At 33.7% G+C, this 18846-nt stretch overlaps 1 protein-coding gene across 4 annotated transcripts in view; it reads right to left on the bottom strand.

Moving 5' to 3' along the window:
- PCCA (propionyl-CoA carboxylase subunit alpha) overlaps positions 1-18846 on the bottom strand; it is a 348233-nt gene that overhangs the window by 133581 nt on the left and 195806 nt on the right. For all 4 annotated transcript variants that reach the window (XM_036454630.2, XM_045588766.1, XM_045588767.1 and 1 more), the window contains 2 exons: positions 12643-12753; positions 8351-8459 (listed from right to left, as the gene is read on the bottom strand). In XM_036454630.2, the coding sequence (XP_036310523.1) occupies positions 8351-8459; positions 12643-12753 (220 nt within the window). The remainder of the gene's footprint in view (positions 1-8350; positions 8460-12642; positions 12754-18846) is intronic.

The following is an 18846-nucleotide window of genomic DNA, read 5'->3' as shown; positions in this document are numbered from 1 at the left end:
ACTCTAGTTTGAATTAATGCTAATTTATTGCAATAGCATACCAATAATTTGCTTCAGTATAGCTCCATTTCCTCTGCCTTTATCTTTGTATTGTCATACAAAGAATATCTGTGTATATGCTTTAGATTTATAATTATTGAATTACTGTATTTAAATTATATCAGAAAAAAAGATGTTTCAAAACAAAAATACATTTATACTACATTTTATATTTACTAATGTAGTGATTTTTACCAGTGTTCTTTATTATCCATGTGTATTTGCTTCTATTTAATGTCTTTCATTTCACTCTGAAGTACTTTCATATCTTTTTTAATTGATTATAGAGAGAAGACGGAGAGGGAGAGAAACATCAATAAGAGAAGAAACATCCATTGGTTGCCTCCTGCACACGCGCTGACAAGGAATCAAACCAGAAACCTGGGTATGTGCCCTGAACTGGAATCGAATTAGCCACATTTTGGTGTACATAACAGCACTCCAACAAAGTGAGGCAGGGCCCTTTCATATTTCTTGAGGGTAGAATAGCTAGCAATAAATTAACTCAGGTTTTATTTACCTGGGTATTTCTTAATGTCTACTTCATTTTGAAGAGATATTTTTGCTGGATATAGAATTTTTGATTAACATTCCCTCCCCCCAACCTGTGCTCCAGTATTTTATATATGCAACCTATTCTTTTCTGGGTTCTATGCTGATAAAATGTGAAAATCTTATTGAGGGTCCCTTTGACATGATAAGCTATTTTTCTCTTGCTTTTAAGATTCTTGTTTTTGACAGTTTAACTCTGATACATGTAAGTGTGGATCTCTTTGGACTTATCCTACTTGGAGTTTTTCAAGCTTCTTCACTGCGCAAATGAATGTTTTTCATAAATTTGGAATTTTAAGCCATGATTTCATTCAATATTCTTTCTGTTTCTTTATCTTCTAGTCTCCTTCTGGGACTCACAGCATGTATATGTTGATGCATTGATTGTATGCCATAGGTCTCTGAGGCTCTGTACATTTTTCCTTCTGTTCCCCATACTGAATAAATCAACTGACATATCTTCAAATTTGCTGATTATTTTTGCTGCCAGCTCAAATCTGCTGATGAGTCCCTGTAGTATACTTTTCATTATAGGCACTGTATTTTCATCTCTGGAATTCTTATGTGCTTTTTCAGTCATTTCTACCTTTTTATTGCTGTTTTCTATTTTACAATACATGATTACCATGCTGTCCTTTAATTCTTCATATCTGGTTTCCTTTAGCCCTTTGCACATGTTTTTAAGAGGTCAATGTCACTGAATAATGTGCAAAACATTTGGGGCTCCTCCTGGACAGTTTCTATTTACTTTTTATCTTTTAAATGGACCATACATTTAATATTTCTTTGCATGTCTTGTAACTTTTTATAAAAAAAAAACAAAAAACAACAACAACACAAAAACTGGACATTTTAATAATGTGACAAACTTACAAATGATATTCCTTTCCCTCACCAGGCCAACTTTGCCTTTTCTTCTAATCTTTGCCTAATCTTTGCCTTTTCCTCTAACTTTGCCCAATATTCTGAGTTGATAATTATCTTTGTAATATCTTCTGACACCATTCTACCTTAAGCCTCCTAAAGGATAGGAACTGTTTTGCCATTATTCTAAGCCCAAGTATCTAATAATATGGAGTACTATTTGTTATTTTTGGAGTGATATAATAACTAACTCTATAGGTAAAAAAGTCCTCATTAAACTGTATATTCAGGAATTTACTCTACTGAGAGAAAGTGATCTTTGTAAAATATAATAGATGGTTAAGAACATTAGTCATGTAGACCAATGCTATCTAGATCCAGGACTATTAGTTTCATATGGGAACTTAAAATAAGAATTAGTCCAACACACTGCAGAAAACCAGAAATTACAAACACTAAATCAAGGATCAGAGAATTTATATATATATATATATATATATATATATATATATATATATATATATATACACATACATACACACACACACACACATATATATATTTCAATGTACATGTATATATGTATATACATATATCCACTTTTAAAAGTTTCAAAAAAAAAGGTAAAATAAAAAGATGGTTTTATAAAAATGGGCAGCTTAATTCCAAGTTTATCTTACACATTAATGTGAGATTGTATAATAGTATATTAGGATATTTAAACAACTACTATGCTAATATCTCCTAAAATAACAATGCTTTAAAATAGCATAGGTTACTAGTCTCTGCTGTTTCTTTTCTTATACATTTTTTAATATTTCTTAGAATATCCCAAATTCTTAAAATTTATTCACAGAACAAATTTCACTGAAACTATTATTTGGGATAAAGATGAAACTGTACCAGTATAAATGGAAATTTAAATATATCCAATTAAAAGAATCAAGATCTAAATATCTGCATTTCATCTTCTGTAATCTATCATTTTAATTTACTTACTTATTTTAAGGAAAAGGTAGTACTAAACAGATAAACACAATGTCCAAATCCATCTTTTAGAAGAGATTCTCAATCACACAATAATACATTACTTCATCTTAAATCAGAGACATAAATCATTATGGTATACACACAAATAGAGAAAAAAGCATTATACTAAAAAAATGAAGTAATGTCTTTAAAAGATTTAATTTTTCCACTTGTTAATTCCATTACTCTTTAAAATTTTTACTTATCTCACTGCCAAATCTCTCTAAACCACCTTTACTAGTAAGTCCTTTTTTGGAACAGGGCTACATATACAAATATACAAGTATTTTTCCACTGTTTACAGAAAATTTCCTTACACAGGTCAGCTAACTTGGATTTTAATATTAATCTTTGAATTATGTAAATTAATCATTTGACATTTTATTCGGAATGTAGTGATAGTGCTGATTTAGTTTGATCCAAAAATCAAGAATTTCATTATCCTGTAAAATATATCTTAAGTTCAAAGTATTTAAGGGGGTTAAACAAAATGCAAACATTTAATGCAACATTAAGCATGTGAAATAAAAACTTGATTGCCTAAAGAAAGCATGCTATGCTGTTACCCTGGTGACAGGTTAAAAAAGGGATTGTGAGCTGAATAGCTGTATGATATGAAATTAAAATGTTTCACATTGAACAATCCAAAATGAATTGGAAAAGGTTAGAGTAGAGGAGAGAGAAATCAATTCTCCAATGGCAATGGTGAATGGGAAAGAAGTATGAATAGGATTTGCCAGTGGGGTGCAACAGCTGCCAAATATCCTGCAGCCAAAGAATTACAATAATACTGATGAAGTGTGCAAGAGCTTTTGGAGTCATTGCAGGGAACAGAGAAATTCTCTGGCAATAATGAGGCTATTTTGTCTTCCATTCAGCTCTTATCGCAGAATTAAAGAGATATATCTTAAAATGTAATATTTAGCAAAAACTGTATAAATATAACATTTTATCCATTTAATCAATATTTTGTGCCTAATCTCACATAGCTTTCTAAATTATCCAGGATAGTCTAATTAAATAAATGAAAATATCATAACAGAGATACTAAAAGTAAGGCAAGCATAAAGGAAATTAACTAAATTGATATTTTCTCTCCTTTTGCTACTTTTAGTGAATTTATTGCTCAAGTGAAAGTAGATATTTCCAGAGGCATAGTATGATTATGTATGTTTGTGAATATATGTCCTAAACACTATATTTTATTACACAGTCCGTTATTAAAACATCAACTTAATTGTTATAATGAAGTAGCTAACTTGAGAACATATATGAAACAAGTATAATAAAACGTTGTGTTTTATTGTAACAGATGGTGAAAATGTGTTAATAATTTGATACATCCTTTTAAATTCAGAGACATTTAAGTAAAAAAAGCCAATATATAATTATAAAAAATACCTGCCTTTACTTGGGATTTGTTTTCATATAGGTATTTTTTTGTTTCTTTTACAATTATATCTTTCAATGATTAAAATCATATTTCAAAACCTTAAACTTTTTCTTCTAATTGAAAACTTAATGGGTAAATAAATTATAAATCTAAAACCAAGAAAATATACTTTTTTAACAGAAAAAAAAATCAACACACAGATAATTGCATCTGTCAGGTAAAAGTCACTAAAAAATTGATTCTCCATTTTATCAGGAAGCCAGATGAGAAAAGAAAATGCAATACAAATGTAGACACAACGACTGCTATTCAAGTGAATATAATTTCCCATTATGCTACTGTGACTAAAAGAGTTAAACTGATGACAGGCTCTGTAGCCAGTCAAGATACTTGATATGTTCTACAAAGTATGAGCTCAAAGTGGTGATTACACACAGACTCCATACACCCAGAGTAATCCTCCACAAAGTGAATGCTTCATTTTTAAACCTTTCAGGCGGAAATATTTTCATCAGCATAGTAACCGTAGCCTAGAGTGAAGGTGTTCCTTTTCTTGAGTCTTTAACCTCTGCTCAAATACCAAGAGAAAAATAGAAGACTGAAGTAGAAACCAGAAAGTAAAAGTGTCTGCCTCATACAATTCAAATAGGAGCTGAGCTGAAAAAATTTCAGGAATTGTCCAATCCAACAGGGCCGTTTCTCAGAGGTGGAAACTGGTGTCAGAAGTTGAAATATTTGCACAAAGGCTAGTTCCACCTTGATATTTGATAGTAGCACTGGGACCAAAATCCTGACTCTTGACATCTCAATGCTGGTTCCACTGCATCATGTCAACCATTGTGAAATTTCAGGTAAAGGAGCCAAAAGAACCACAGAATGTATTTATTTAACATACACACACCCTACACGTGTATGTGTTGTGTGTGTGCACAAATGAGAGATGGAAAAGGAGAGAGTAAAAGGAGGGAGGAAAGCAGGAAGAGAGAAGAGAGTGGTGGTGAGAGAGGGAGGAAAGTGAAGAGATAAAAGGGGGAGAGAAGGTCACGTCCCTCACTAACCCCCCTGCCAGCCTGTTCGCCCACGCAGTCTGCTTGTTCAGTTATTTGGTTATCCCTCACTAACCCCCTTGCCGACCTGGTCGCCCCACATAGCCTGCTTGTTCAGTTGTTTGGTCGTCCCTCTCTAACCCCGCTGCTGGCTTGGTTGTAGGCAGCCATCTTGTGAGGGCATGAGGGTTAATCTGCATATTACCTCTTTATTATATAGGAAACCTGCATCAACATTTACTTTCAAATGCCTTAAAATAGATGAAAACACAAACTGCCCCCACTCACCTCAGCATGGCTTAACCCCCAGGACTGACATCTAAAAGGGAGTAAAGGTCTTAGTCTGAGCCACAACCCCTGCCAAATTCCCACACCACGCAAAGTAATGCAAAACAGCCCTCTGCTAGGGAAGAGAGATTTGGACACCAGACAGTCTATCACCAGGAAAATGGCCCTGCCCTCCCTAGAAGTGATAAATGAGTCAGACAGTTTAATAGGAAGATTAAATCATGGAATTAGAGTTTAACTGCTGAATCATAAGAAAGGGTGTAGGGCAATTTGCATAATTACAAAACTTAATGAAATAAAGCAACAGATGGACAAATACTAATGGGAAAGGAGGAAGTAGAGACACCTACAGAGGGCAGAGTGGCCCTCACTGAATCCGAGAAGCTTGGGAGGGCAGAGGTGGACTAGAGTAAAGCAAGAGCAGGGCCTAGCTTAGAAAAGTGAATCCTGACTCGTGAGCAATATTTGGCCCTCAGGGAAATAGGCTTTTTTAAACAAAACTAAATAAAAGATTACTGAAAGGGGCAAAATTGTTTTCCTTACTATTTTTTCCTCCAATCATTAACTGTTAGTGAAACAAATTATTATACCAAACCACAATGCCCAACAAAATAATTTTAGCTTCAAGTAACATGAAGTGATTGCTTAACACAACTTTTAATGATGCATTTCTGTCAATAAAAGTGTTTAAGAACAGAACAGATAAAAAGAAAAATAACTACATTGTAAATCAGCATATATTTATGTAAAATTTTAATTATGCTCACCAAATTTGTTTATAGTCATCCTAAGAAAAATTGCTATTGTATCTCACATTAATATTTTTTTCTAAAATGCACTGCTCTCTTTTTGCTATCCAAATACTGTGAATACGTATTCTTAATGTCTTTTTCCAAGTCATAAATGATGAAAGAGTGAAACCCATAGAGAAATTGGGAAAATAAAATCAGCAGCCAAAACAAGCAACACAAAGGAAGGGCTGCAGGCCACTGGGTTTGGAAGCATAAACATTATATGAGCACATCCATGACAGAGCAATATGCAGCCACACCTGGAGGCTAACACTGGACTAGATTCCCAAGCCAATAATGAAAACATGATTCTGAAGCCAAAATGTGAGGATACAACCACATTACAATCAGCTTTGCTATCGGGGACCTCTTCTGTGAAAAAACAAAAATAAAGTCACTTTGTCTACACAAGATTATACTTTGTCAAAAGTTCAATATAGTCCTGGCTGGCATAGCTCAGTGATTAGTGTTGGACTGCACATGGGTTTGATTCCCAGTCTCAAGGGTACATACCTGGGTTGCAGATTTTATCCCAAGAGTGCATGACTCAACTAATCAATGTGTCTTTCTCATATTCATGTCTCTCTGCCTCCCCTTCCTTTCCTTATTCTCTCCTGTCCCCACTTCCCCTCTTCTCTCCCATTCACTCGGGGGGGGGGGGGAGGAACACAACAAAAAAAATATCTTCAGGTGGGGATTAACAACAAAAAAGGCCAGTGTATTTATCTAGATGTTATAGGTCTCTCTTTTTATTTTGTAATAATTGATACCACCCATAAATAAATGACAAGTTCAGTAGGAAATAAACTAACCAGATATAAAATAATTGCTTGTTATACAGGTAACATGTGTACAAGTATCTACATAACTAAGCTCTAGTCTTTGTATTTTATTAGTATAATTTTTTGGAACTTCTAAAGTATAATGAGTTCAACGGTAGTAGCAGGGGAGGAGGATTCTGAGATGATGGTGAGATAGGAATAATTATTGGGTTAAGGTGTGGGGCACTGACTCTGTATACAGATGTATTTCTGTGACATCAACATCCACACCCAGGCAACCACTTTGCCTTTCCTAGAAATTTCAAGTAAATGAAATCATATAGTCTTCTTTAGCTGGTTTCTTTTTCTTAGCATGATTTTATTTTTAGATTTATGCATGTCGATACATGTATAACATACTTCATTCTTATTTATTGTTAACCAGTATTCTATTGCATTGTTAACCAGTATTCTATTTATTTATCCACTCACCATTTAATGTAAATTATTCTAATGGTGTGTGATAGTAAAGTATTGGGGTTCTAACTGGGATTCATTTAAGGATTAATGATGTTAGACATCTTTGTATGAACTTACTTGCCATTGATATAAATTATTTGATAAAGAATCTAGGCCAAAACTTTTTAATTGGGTTGTTTAGCTAACCATTGAATCGTAACAATTATTTACATATTATATATTCAAGTCCTTTATTAGATAACTCTGAATACACTCTGCCATTGCTATCTTGTTTTATAATTTTCTTGGTGGTGTCTTCTGAAGAGCAAAAAGAGAGATAGAAACATTAATGATGAGAGAAAATCATTGATTGGCTGCCTCCTGCACACCCCATACTGGGGATCAAGCCAGCAACCCGGGCATGTACCCTGACCAGGAATTGAACCATGACTTCCTGGTTCATAGGTTGAACTGAACCACTGAGCAACACCGGCCAGAGTCATATCAATATTTTTGAAACTACTAATATTCATCCTAAATTTTATTACTATAATACTTCTCAAAACTTTTGTCAAAATTAACAAAGTATGCATTAGCCGGTTTGGCTCAGTGGATAAAATGTCAGCTCTCAACTGGTCAAGAATATGTACCTGGGTTGCAGATTTGATCCTGTGAGTGTAGGAGGCAACCAATTGATGGGTCTCTCTCACATCAATGTTTCTCTCTCTATGTCTTTCCCCCTCCCTTCCACTTGCTCTAAAAATCAGTGGAAAAATATCTTTTGGTAAGGTTTAACAAAACAAGCAAACAAACAAAAAAGATTAACAAAATAATAAAACAGAAATAATAAATACAAATTACTTGAGCAGTCTTCCTGTAAGTTTTCAGGGTATTTTCTTACCTCTAATAAAGTCCAAATTAAAGACATCCTTTTTCTTTTTTAATTTAAAAAATTCATTTGAACTGAAATGAAGCAATACTTTTTTAAGCACTAAAACTTTATTATACTTCAAACACTCATAAGAATATCTAGAATTTAGGTTAATTAGATCTTTAATTAGTAACTTCCTATCTTTTAGATAATTAATATTTTTCTGTTCATGTCTTGTTTTAAATGATCTAACATACCTTGAATTTTCATGTTCTTGAAAATGTTGTGCTCTTAATTGGGATGCCACAAACAATGATGATGCTATTGCCAATAACTGGTTTCTCTCACTCTCTGTTAACTTGTGTCCTGAGGAAAATCAATCAAGCAATCAATCAAATACATAATGTCAACATCTATGCTTCTACCTTTTAGAATTATGAATCATTCAAACAAGTATACTATCAAGCATCTCTTATGGAGCTAGTATTATTCCAGACATTGGAACCTGCAGGGGAAATGGGGGGAACAATGTTATTCAAATGAGACCAAAAAAAAAATCCTGCTAACTAGAAGTTTATAGCTAATTTCTAAAAGAAAGGAAAAATGGATATTAAGCAGGCACAGAACAAAACAATACAAATAAAAAAACCATACTCAAATCTCTAGGAAAAACTTCAGGCTCTTCACATATGCTTCTCCTTTATCACTCCTCACCCAAATTTTACTTCCAAGTAGAGGATAAAGGAAAAGTAGAAAAGAAGTGTGGCTGGTCAAGGACATTGGCTAGGGCATGTTTTATAGTGTGAAGAATTAAAGGAAAATAAAGGTGTGACACTCTTGCATGCAGTCAGGGTTTGAATCCCAATCAACCAGCCCACCAATGTCTCTCTCTCTCTCCCCTCTTTAGTTCCTACCATAATATAGTGGATCTGGGGACAGCGGTCTAGCCTAACAAGGCTTAGGAAGGCTCCCTAGTCTGGCTGAGTCTTGTGCAGCAGAGTAATCTGCTCTATTTGCACAATTCTTCAAAAAGTGTGTGAGTCAAGGCAGGATTCTATATTCCAGAGTCTACAGGTTAAAATGTCCCCTAGAGTTGCAATTTCACCACAATTTCTAACACTATTATTTACCACAGTACTATACACAAATAATTAGAGTATTAAATGGTACAGTATAGGCAATGTGAAATGAGGCAATACAAACATTATGTTTAAAAAATCATTTAAAGCAGCAATGACTAAAAGTATTCACCATTAGAATGCAGATAGTTTCCAGATCAGCAACACAATTTTCTATGTGGAGGAGCTTCATGACCCTGAAAGGTGCAGTATCTCATGAAACTGAAGGGAAGGGAAAGCTCCACTGATGCCCCAGCACGCAGCATCTGCCTATTTCCTCATTGTAAATTCTTCTCCTGGGCTAATTTCACATTATAGACATTATATTAAAAAGGATGGATTAGGAAGAGATGTGCACAGTGGTTCTCTAAAGGCCTTTTGGCAGCCCTAGAGCCTATGGAATAGAGTCCTTGGAAAGGTTTTTCAACAGTGAAAATGCTACCTTGTCCTTGAAGCCAGCTTTGATGCCCTAAATCAGAATTGGTTTCTTTTTCTTCTACTCTTAAGATACTTTGCTTATATCTTTACTTAGCAATTATTTTAGCCTATCTTGTAATTAGTTTTTTACATGTTTATTTCTCTTGTGATGTAAGTTCAAGAGGATGAAAAATGTATTATTTGTCTTTGAATTTCTCCTAGAGCTTACATGATTATTTGTTGAATGATTTTAATGACTGGATCTTTAAAGACCACACGTCAGTCCATATATCATAGTACCACTCTTTTTTTATTTTATTTTATTTTATTTTAATATATTTTATTGATCATAGTACCACTCTTAAAGGCAAAGAAATACAAAGAAAAATATAATCACTGGTATTCTTCTTATATTGAATTAAATGTCTATAAAAATTTTACAACTTCTCAGGTGATTTTGACCATTTCTTTTGATGAGGCTGACGATTTCAGTGTAGTAATTCAGTAGAGAAACAAATCCAAAATGTTCACTATAGCCCAACAGAAATTATAAGTTCTAAAATACTTTCTCATTTTTCTTTATTTCAGAATCAAAATACCTTTATCCCCATTTTCCATTTATTTTTTTAATCAAAGGAAAAAACAGCTTTGCAACAAAATAATAAACTGACATGAAGAACAAATTGTTATGTATCCTATTTTTAAACTTCAGTCACAATCATTTCAAAGTTCAGCCTAAGAACTTTTAGGAACACTGTCATATTCAACAAATAATCTTGGGATAGTAAACACCTATAATAAAAAATTTCTATGCATTTATAAAAATGGGCACTTGTGTATGCATAGGGCTATGATAGCTGGACAGATGGGAAGCAGATGGGTAATCCCAAAGGGGCAAAATGACCCTGCCTCAAACATATGGAGAAGATCCTGGATTAACTTCAGTTGCCACTTCCTGCTGCTCTTTCAGGCACATATATCAAACAATCAAAATGACACAGTTTAATACATTTAAAACCTGTTCTGGAGAAAAATGGGGGGAAAGAAAGAGAGTAATCTAAAGATAAAGAACAAGAGATAGTAGCCATTCAGAGAAGAAAGAACTGACATGAAAATCACATGAAAAAATAAGAGGTAGACATGAAGAATGGAAAATATAGACATGTATTTTAAAGTCCTTACAGGCAACATGACAACATACAGCATATTCTGAAACTTCTGTGGTTTATGACTTTAAATCCTTCCAAAAATGAAGGAGTACTAAAAGAAAAATTGAAAGCTCTAAATTCAATTTTTGGTTTTATCATATTACTGTTTTTTCAGCCTTCATCTCTCTGTGCTTTGGCTTCCTCACATGTAAAATGAAAGCTGAGGTTAAAAATTGCTAAAGGCCATTCTAGTAACTTATAAGCATAATAAACACAATTATTGTGAAGTGCTGATAATTTCCTACCAAAAAAAGCAATATAATATATTAAGTTTATCACAAAAAAATTACAATATTAGGTTCTAGGTAAATATCTGAGTTCCCTTAAAAATTTGGAACATTACTGCTAAATGTACAGTACAGAGTAATCAACTCCAATTAGAAATTGTATTTCCCCATTTTCTTCTCTATGTCATATATGCATATATTGATATATAGACACATATGTAAATGTGTGCATTTGTAAGAACCCATTCACATATACAATATAAGTCATGTTCTTTCCAAATATCATTTTAACTACTTAACTGTTCAAAAGGTTCCCTGAAGTTTTGCCCTGCTGTCTCCTCTGCCTACTATTTCATGTCATATCACCTCCACAGATGCATTCACCAGGCAGACACAAAAATATCTGAAAATCCTGATTGAACCTAGAATTTGTGTAGTTACTAGGGATACAATAAAAAGCAATAACATAAGTGGCTCTTGACTTTATGGTAGCAATAAATATCAATGAAATAACGACGCAAATATAAAACTGCAATATATTAAGATTGTATTTTATATTTATAAAAGTTTTACAGTTCAGAAAAAAGACTGATGATTCATTAGTCTTATTTCAGTTCCCAAATAAAAAAATTCCCCATTTCTCTTGGTACTAATGATAAAACCCTGACAACTGAAGTTTTGGGAAGAACAATCAAAACAATAATCTCCATTTAGTCTTATGAAAATACTGTATTATAAATTCTGAGGTAAGAAATTGCTTTGTAAATGTATTCAATAGTTCAACTACATGAAGTTGACCTCAATCTAAATACATTTTCTAAAATGATTGAGACATTTTTATCTAGTAAAAGACTTTAAATGGATATAAAGAACACGATATTTGTAAGAGAATATCTAATTTTCACATATCCCTAAGTTAAGTAGAAATATATGTAAAGGCTTCTTTCTTTCACATGAATAACATTTCTATTAAGTCTCATGTAAGTCATGTTCTTTCTTAATATCGTTTAAACTATGTTTTCAATGCTCACTAAATGGTTTTCTCTGTCTCGAACTTGATGAGCAGTTTTCCTACTACTTGGAAACACTCACTGATAACTTTGCAGTACTAAATTTCACATTCCAGTCAAAACCAATTTTTCAGAATATAAACCATCATCTTCTTAGACATTTTCATTTCTATTAACAGGAATAGCAACTGGTATTCTGAAATTCTCAGCACTAATTTTCATACATATACAGTATTTAATTATTAAAGACCAGTTCCTGCAGAACTCTTCTGACTTGCAGAAATCAGAAAATCAGGTAAGCTAATTCTCTACCTATATATTTGCTTCAAAACTGTACTAGTACACATTCCACATAGTTTAATTCTTCACTCAACAAAATTATAGATTATACATTTGTGAATTACTCAGGAATACTCAAAATCATAACTGTCAATAGTCTAATATATTCTAAGTATCTTAATAAATCAAGTATAATAAGGGCCAAAGGCCTTAATTTCAAAATAGAAAAAAGTATACATTATAATAAATAAATAATATCTTTATATTAAAATACTTCAATGCATACAAACCTTTAAAGCCATCAGGATATACATCAGAAAGAAATTTAGTGTTGATGTCTCCTTTTATAAAGCGTGAGTTGATTATTACCTCTCGAAGTAACGCAATATTATGTATAACACCTAAAAATAAAAGATCAGGTTGAACTGGAGAACAATAAGTCAGTTAAAATCTAATTCTTATTATCAGGAGAAATTTATCACCACTTTTCTATGATCTAGCAAGAACAATACAATTTTAATCATCTCGTTCACTTCAAGTAACAACAACAACAAAAATCTGAACTTGAGGTAGCAATAAAACTCTAAATGTAAATTTAAGAAGCTGGTAATTGCTAAGTTAATTCAATGGGGAAATAAATGTCTTTTAAATAAAGGGTGGAACAATGAGATATCCATTTAGGAAAAAAGAAAGTAGCCTCAACACTAACTCACACCATACACAAAAATTAACTCAAGTTGAATCACAAACTTAAAAATAAAACCTAAAAATGAAAAACATAGAAGAAAATATAGGAGAAAAATCTCTTAGCATGAGGTAGGCAACAGATTCTTAGTACACAAAAACTATAAATCATGAAAATAATCAACACATTGTATTTCATAAAAATTTAAAAGTCTGTTCTTCAAAGAATATAGTTAAGAAAATAAAATGGTAAGCCACAGACGGAGACAAAATATTCACAACACATATATCAGATAAAATCTTATATCTGGAATATATAAAGAATGCTAACAATACAATAATAACTTGACAAACAAACCAAGATGAAAATAAAAGCAAAGATCTGAACAGACATTTCACAAAACATATACAAAAGGCCAGTAAGCATACACAAAAAATTGTTCAACATCTCTATTGCAAAAGAAACACAACAATTTATCAACAAACACTAATTTAAGTGGCTACGTGAAAAAAAATGATCTGTCATACCCTGGGGTGGGGAATATAAGTTGATACATCCTCTTTGGAACTGTTTGGCAGTTTCTTAAAAAGTTAAACATTCAACTCTCAAGTATGTACCCAATTTAAAATAAAGCCATATGCCTATACAAACACTTATGCACAAAGCTTAACGGTTTTATTTATAATAGTCAAAAACTGGAAATTATCTAAAGGTCCATCAATAGATAAATGATTTTTTTTAAATGTGGTTTGTCCATACAATGGAATTCTACACAGCAATAAAAAGAAATGAATTACTAATATGTACAAAGATAAATCTCAAAATTATGAATTCAACAAAACCAAAAATAATGTATACTATATGAATATTTATATACATAAAAGCCTAAGCAACCATCTGACTGTTTGAACAGTAGCTATGATGCACAATGACCACCAGGAAGCAGACTCTCCAACCAGTAACTATGATGTGCACTGACAACCAAGGGGCAGAAACTCAACATAGGAACTGCTAAGCTGTGGTGATTTGGCAGCTGCAGTTCTCCAGTGACGTGCCTTGGAACCAGAGAGGGGGGTGCCTGATTCCAGGGTGTGGCACCGGAGAACTGCCCTCTGGCAACCTGAGACACATCCCCCCCACCCCACCCCCACCCCCGCAGGGAATGTTGAAGAGCTGGTTTTGACTCAATCCCTGCAAACCAAGTTGAGATGACCCCAACTGTGCACTAGGCTTCTAGTATTAATATAAAATTTTAGAAAATCTAAAACAGCTTACAGTGACAGATCATGTGGGCTACACTGGGGCAGGATTGAAGAGAAGATGAAATGCAAAGGCCCTAAGAAAGCTTTTGTATATTTTGGATATTAAACTTTTGTTGAAGCTACTATTTGCAAATATCATCTCCCATCTAATTGGCTGCCTCTCTGTTTTGTTGTCAATTTCTTTTGCTGTGCAGAAGGTTTTTAGTTTGATATAGTCCCATTTATTTATTTTTGCCTTCATTTCCTTTGGCTTTGGGGTCAAGTTCATGAAATGTTCTTTATGATTAAGGTCCATAAGATTGGTACCTATATTTTCTTCTATGTAACTTATTGTTTCAGATCTTATATTGAGGTCTTTGGTCCATTTTGAATTGACTTTTGTACATGAGGACAAACTGTAATCTAGTTTCATTCCTTTGCATGTGGCTTTCCAATTTTCCCAGCACCATTTATTGAAGAGACTACTTCTGGCTCCTTTGTCAAAATTTATCTGTCCATATACATGTGGTTTTATAACTGGACTCTTTATTCTGTTCTATTGATCTATGTGTCTGTTTCTCTGCCAGTACCATGTTGTTTTGATTATTGTAGCTATATAGTATAATTTGAAGTCAGGTAGCATGATACCTCCAACTTTGTTCTTTTTTTCTCAGGATTGATTTGAATCTACACCTCTCCCAAGAAGATATACGAACAGTCAACAGATATATGAAAAGATATTCAATCTCACTAGCAATTAGGAAAATGCACATCAAAACTACAGTGAGACACCACCTCATATCTGTGAGTGGCCAGACAAGACAAGCAATAATAAGTTTTGGGAGGTTGTGGGAAAAAGGGAACCCTCATTCACTGCTGGTGGAAATGTAGACTGCTACAACCACTATGGAAAGCAATTTGGTGATTCCTCAAAAATTTAAGAATAAAGTACCATAAAACCCAGCAATCCTTCTGGGTATATACCTGAAAAACTCCAAATCATGTGTTTGCAAAGATACATGCACCCCTGTGTTCATTGCAGCATTAGAGTAACCAAGACATGGAAACAACCAAAGTATCCAGCGATAGAGGACTGGATTAAAATAATGTGGTACGTATGCACAATGGAATACCACTCAGCCATAAGGAAGGATGAAATATTGCCATTTGCAACAACATGGATATGAGAATATTGAGAATATTATGTTACATGAAATAAGTCAGTCAGGAAAAGCTAAGAACCATAGTATGGTTTCACTCATATGTGGGGTATAAAACTAAAACCCACGAACACAACAGTGTGATGGCTGCCAGAGGGAAGGGGGTGGAGGAGAAAGAGGTCCTAATATATGGTGATAGGAGAAGATCTGACTTTGGTTGGTGGGCACACAGTGCAATATACAAATCTTATAACACAGAAACTCATACCTGAAACCTATATGATTATGTCGATCAATGTCACTCCAATAAATTTAATGTTAAAAAGCTATAATAAAAAAAAGCGTAATATGCTCATTAGACTGGATGTCCTTCTGGAAGACCTGGAGCTGGGGGGGAAGCCCTGGTTCTGGGTGCTAGAGGGAAGCCCAGGTCCCAGGTGCCAGAGGGAAGCTGGTGCCGGCAGCTGGGGGAAGGAAGGCCTGCTCTTGCACAAATTTCTTGCATCAGGCCTCTAGTAAATGAATAAAATAAAATCAGCTTGTTGAGATATGCAAGAAAAAAAATAAAGTAACTTTTTTTAAAATGCCATAGGCATTTAAAAAACAAAAGAAAACTTTTGGAGGTGAAAGAAATGTTCACTATCTTAATTGTGGTGATGATTTCACGGATATATACATGAGAAGTTTATTATATATCAAGGGAAGAAGAGAATGAGAATAAATGAGGAGGAAGAAGAGGAGAAAAGCTTCTGATCTAGTAGGAAAACTGATTTAATAAAAAAAACACAACTAAGCCTAATACACAATGTCTACTACAAAGTAAAGTTCAAATATAAACTGCCACAAGAGGGACAAGAATGATATCGGGAGAGTTTTATGATATAGAAAAGCTTTATGAAAGGAGTACTTGATCTTGGTCATGTAGATTACAAAGATATTAAGTAGGAATGAAAAGAGGCATTTCAAATCTAGGAAAAACAGGCTTCCATAAGAGGAGCAGGGCAACTGAAACATAATAAAGCTGAAGTTGAAGCAAAACTGAGATTTGTTCATTCCTTCCAGCTTCCGGATAGTTCTAATCTGTACCAATCTGCTGTGAAACAAACCTAGAAAGACTGAATCTTATCTTGCTATTCAAATCTTCTTGAGCCCTCACTTTTACAATGATCATGTAAGCAAAGAATCTCCCAAGTTCAAGCACTACCAAGTCCACCTCTGGGTAAGCTATGTAAGCTCTCAAAGTTTCAGTTTCATTTGTAAAATGGTGATAATAATTGAACCTATTTTATGATTGTCATGAGCATGTTATGTTACATGAAATATTATATTACATGAAATAAGTCCGTCAAGAAAAGCTAAGAACCATAGTATGATTTCACTCATATGTGGGGTATAAAACTAAAACCCATGAACACAATAGGATAATGCTGAATGCAATGTCTGCCATTCAAGAATGTATATTATCTTTGTGCTCATTATTATCCTTTGATATGAGAATGTAGAGCAGAAGGTAATATATAATTAATAAACATCAGACAGAAGTATTGCATCCTAAGCCCCAGCAGTGATTTACTTACCTAATTTCCAGTTTCATACTTTGTAAGAATGAAGCTCCAAAAATCTAAATTGGTACCTATTTCTATCTTGAGGACATAGTGATCCTAAAATGAAGGGTCTCAACAAACTATGCCCTGCAGGTCAAATAGCCTACCACCTATTTTTGTAAATAAAATTTTATTGGAACACAGCCATGTTTACATATGGCTGTTTTCAGGCTAAACAATGGAGACAAGTAGTTGCAACACAGACCTTGCAATCCACAAAGTCTAAATATTTAATCTCTGGCTCTCTACCAAAAAGTTTGCCAATATCTGCTATTAGCTTTTAACAATGTTGATATTCTGAGCAAATTAATCTACATCTATCAACATGTACATCTATCAACATTTATTCTATACCTACTACTCATGTCACAATAAGATATCACAAGAAGAAAAATAAGAGCAATTATACAGAACCTGTCTTTAGCAAACTTTTAGTAACCAGTGATAGAATTTTTTTTAAATTATAAGGAAAAGGAAACTTAAAATAAGAAAGCTGTGTCCTGGCCAGGTGGCTCAGTTGGTTGGAGCATCATCCCATGCACCCAAAGGTTGTGGGTTCGGTCCCCAGTCAGGATGTGTACTGGAGGCAAATGATTAATGTTTTTCCCTTACCATCAATGCTCCCCTCCCCTTTCCTTCCTCTTACTCTAAAATCAATAAAAACATATCCTTGGGTGAGGATTTAAAAATAAAATGAAAGATGCCCTGCACAGTGTTCTCAGTGGTTAGCACAATGAAGAGTCTTGGTCAAGGGTACATACTTGGATTCCAGGTTCAATCTCCAGCCTTGATCAGAGCATGTGTAGGATGCAACCAATCAATGTCTCTATCTCTCATATCAATGTTTTTCCCTCCCTTTCTCCCTTCTACTCTAAAAATTAATGGAAAAAAAATATCCTTAGGTGAGGATTTAAAAAAGGAAACTGATCCAGAGAGACTGGATAATTATCTAAAGTTAGTATAATATAAATTAAAATAATAATTGAATTATTACACTTAAAAAATTGTATACACTTAAATACACTTAAAAAATTTTAATAGATAAGTATGTTGTGACAAACTGCTGGTTTCTCCTAAAACCTGCTTTTCATGTTTTTGACAGTAATAGTATTAGAACAAAAGACCACTCAGACACAGACTGAACTTGCCTGTCTATCTTATAGCTAGACATGACAAATTAATTCCTCCACAAAGGACTGAAAGTTAAAGTGATGTATTCAAATCTGGCCTCTCTTTCTTGGAAAAAGAATTGCTTGCTTGGACTTCCTTTCCTTCTCTCTTCCTGTGAGCTCCTGATATGGCTCGAACTCAGGTTTGCCAACGCAGATGAAGTGAAGCAAGCAAGTAGGGAATGTGCATGTGAGTATCGGAGTCTCCTGGAATGACCACAGGATGCTAACTGGCCCCATCAGCATAAACTAGAGAGAGTGTTACATGAGAAGTAAATAAATTTCTACCCCTTTCATACCACTGTATTTAGGTAACTTTGTTACAGAAGGTTACGCCATACCCTAATGTATATGCATTAGGAAGAAGGCTGTATCTTTACAATATGACTTCTTCCCTCTAAGGTAATCAATGTCAACAACCTAAAACATACTTCTAGGCATTTCTCTATGCATCTCTTTATTATAAAACCGAACAATCATATGAAAAGTTCTGAGAATCTCTGTTCTCAGAAGATACTATGTGCATAAAATTTTATAAAATCCAATTTTCAATCTCTTCAAACTCCTTCAAAATTCTTAGAGAAAGCCCCACAATTTAAATATTAATATAATTCCTTTAGCTACACAAATACTCC

The sequence above is a fragment of the Pipistrellus kuhlii genome, unplaced genomic scaffold, assembly GCF_014108245.1.
Source record: "Pipistrellus kuhlii isolate mPipKuh1 unplaced genomic scaffold, mPipKuh1.p scaffold_m20_p_3, whole genome shotgun sequence".
NCBI lineage: Eukaryota > Metazoa > Chordata > Mammalia > Chiroptera > Vespertilionidae > Pipistrellus > Pipistrellus kuhlii.
Note: the sequence above shows the minus strand (reverse complement) of the source record. Positions and strands in the feature narration are given on the sequence as shown.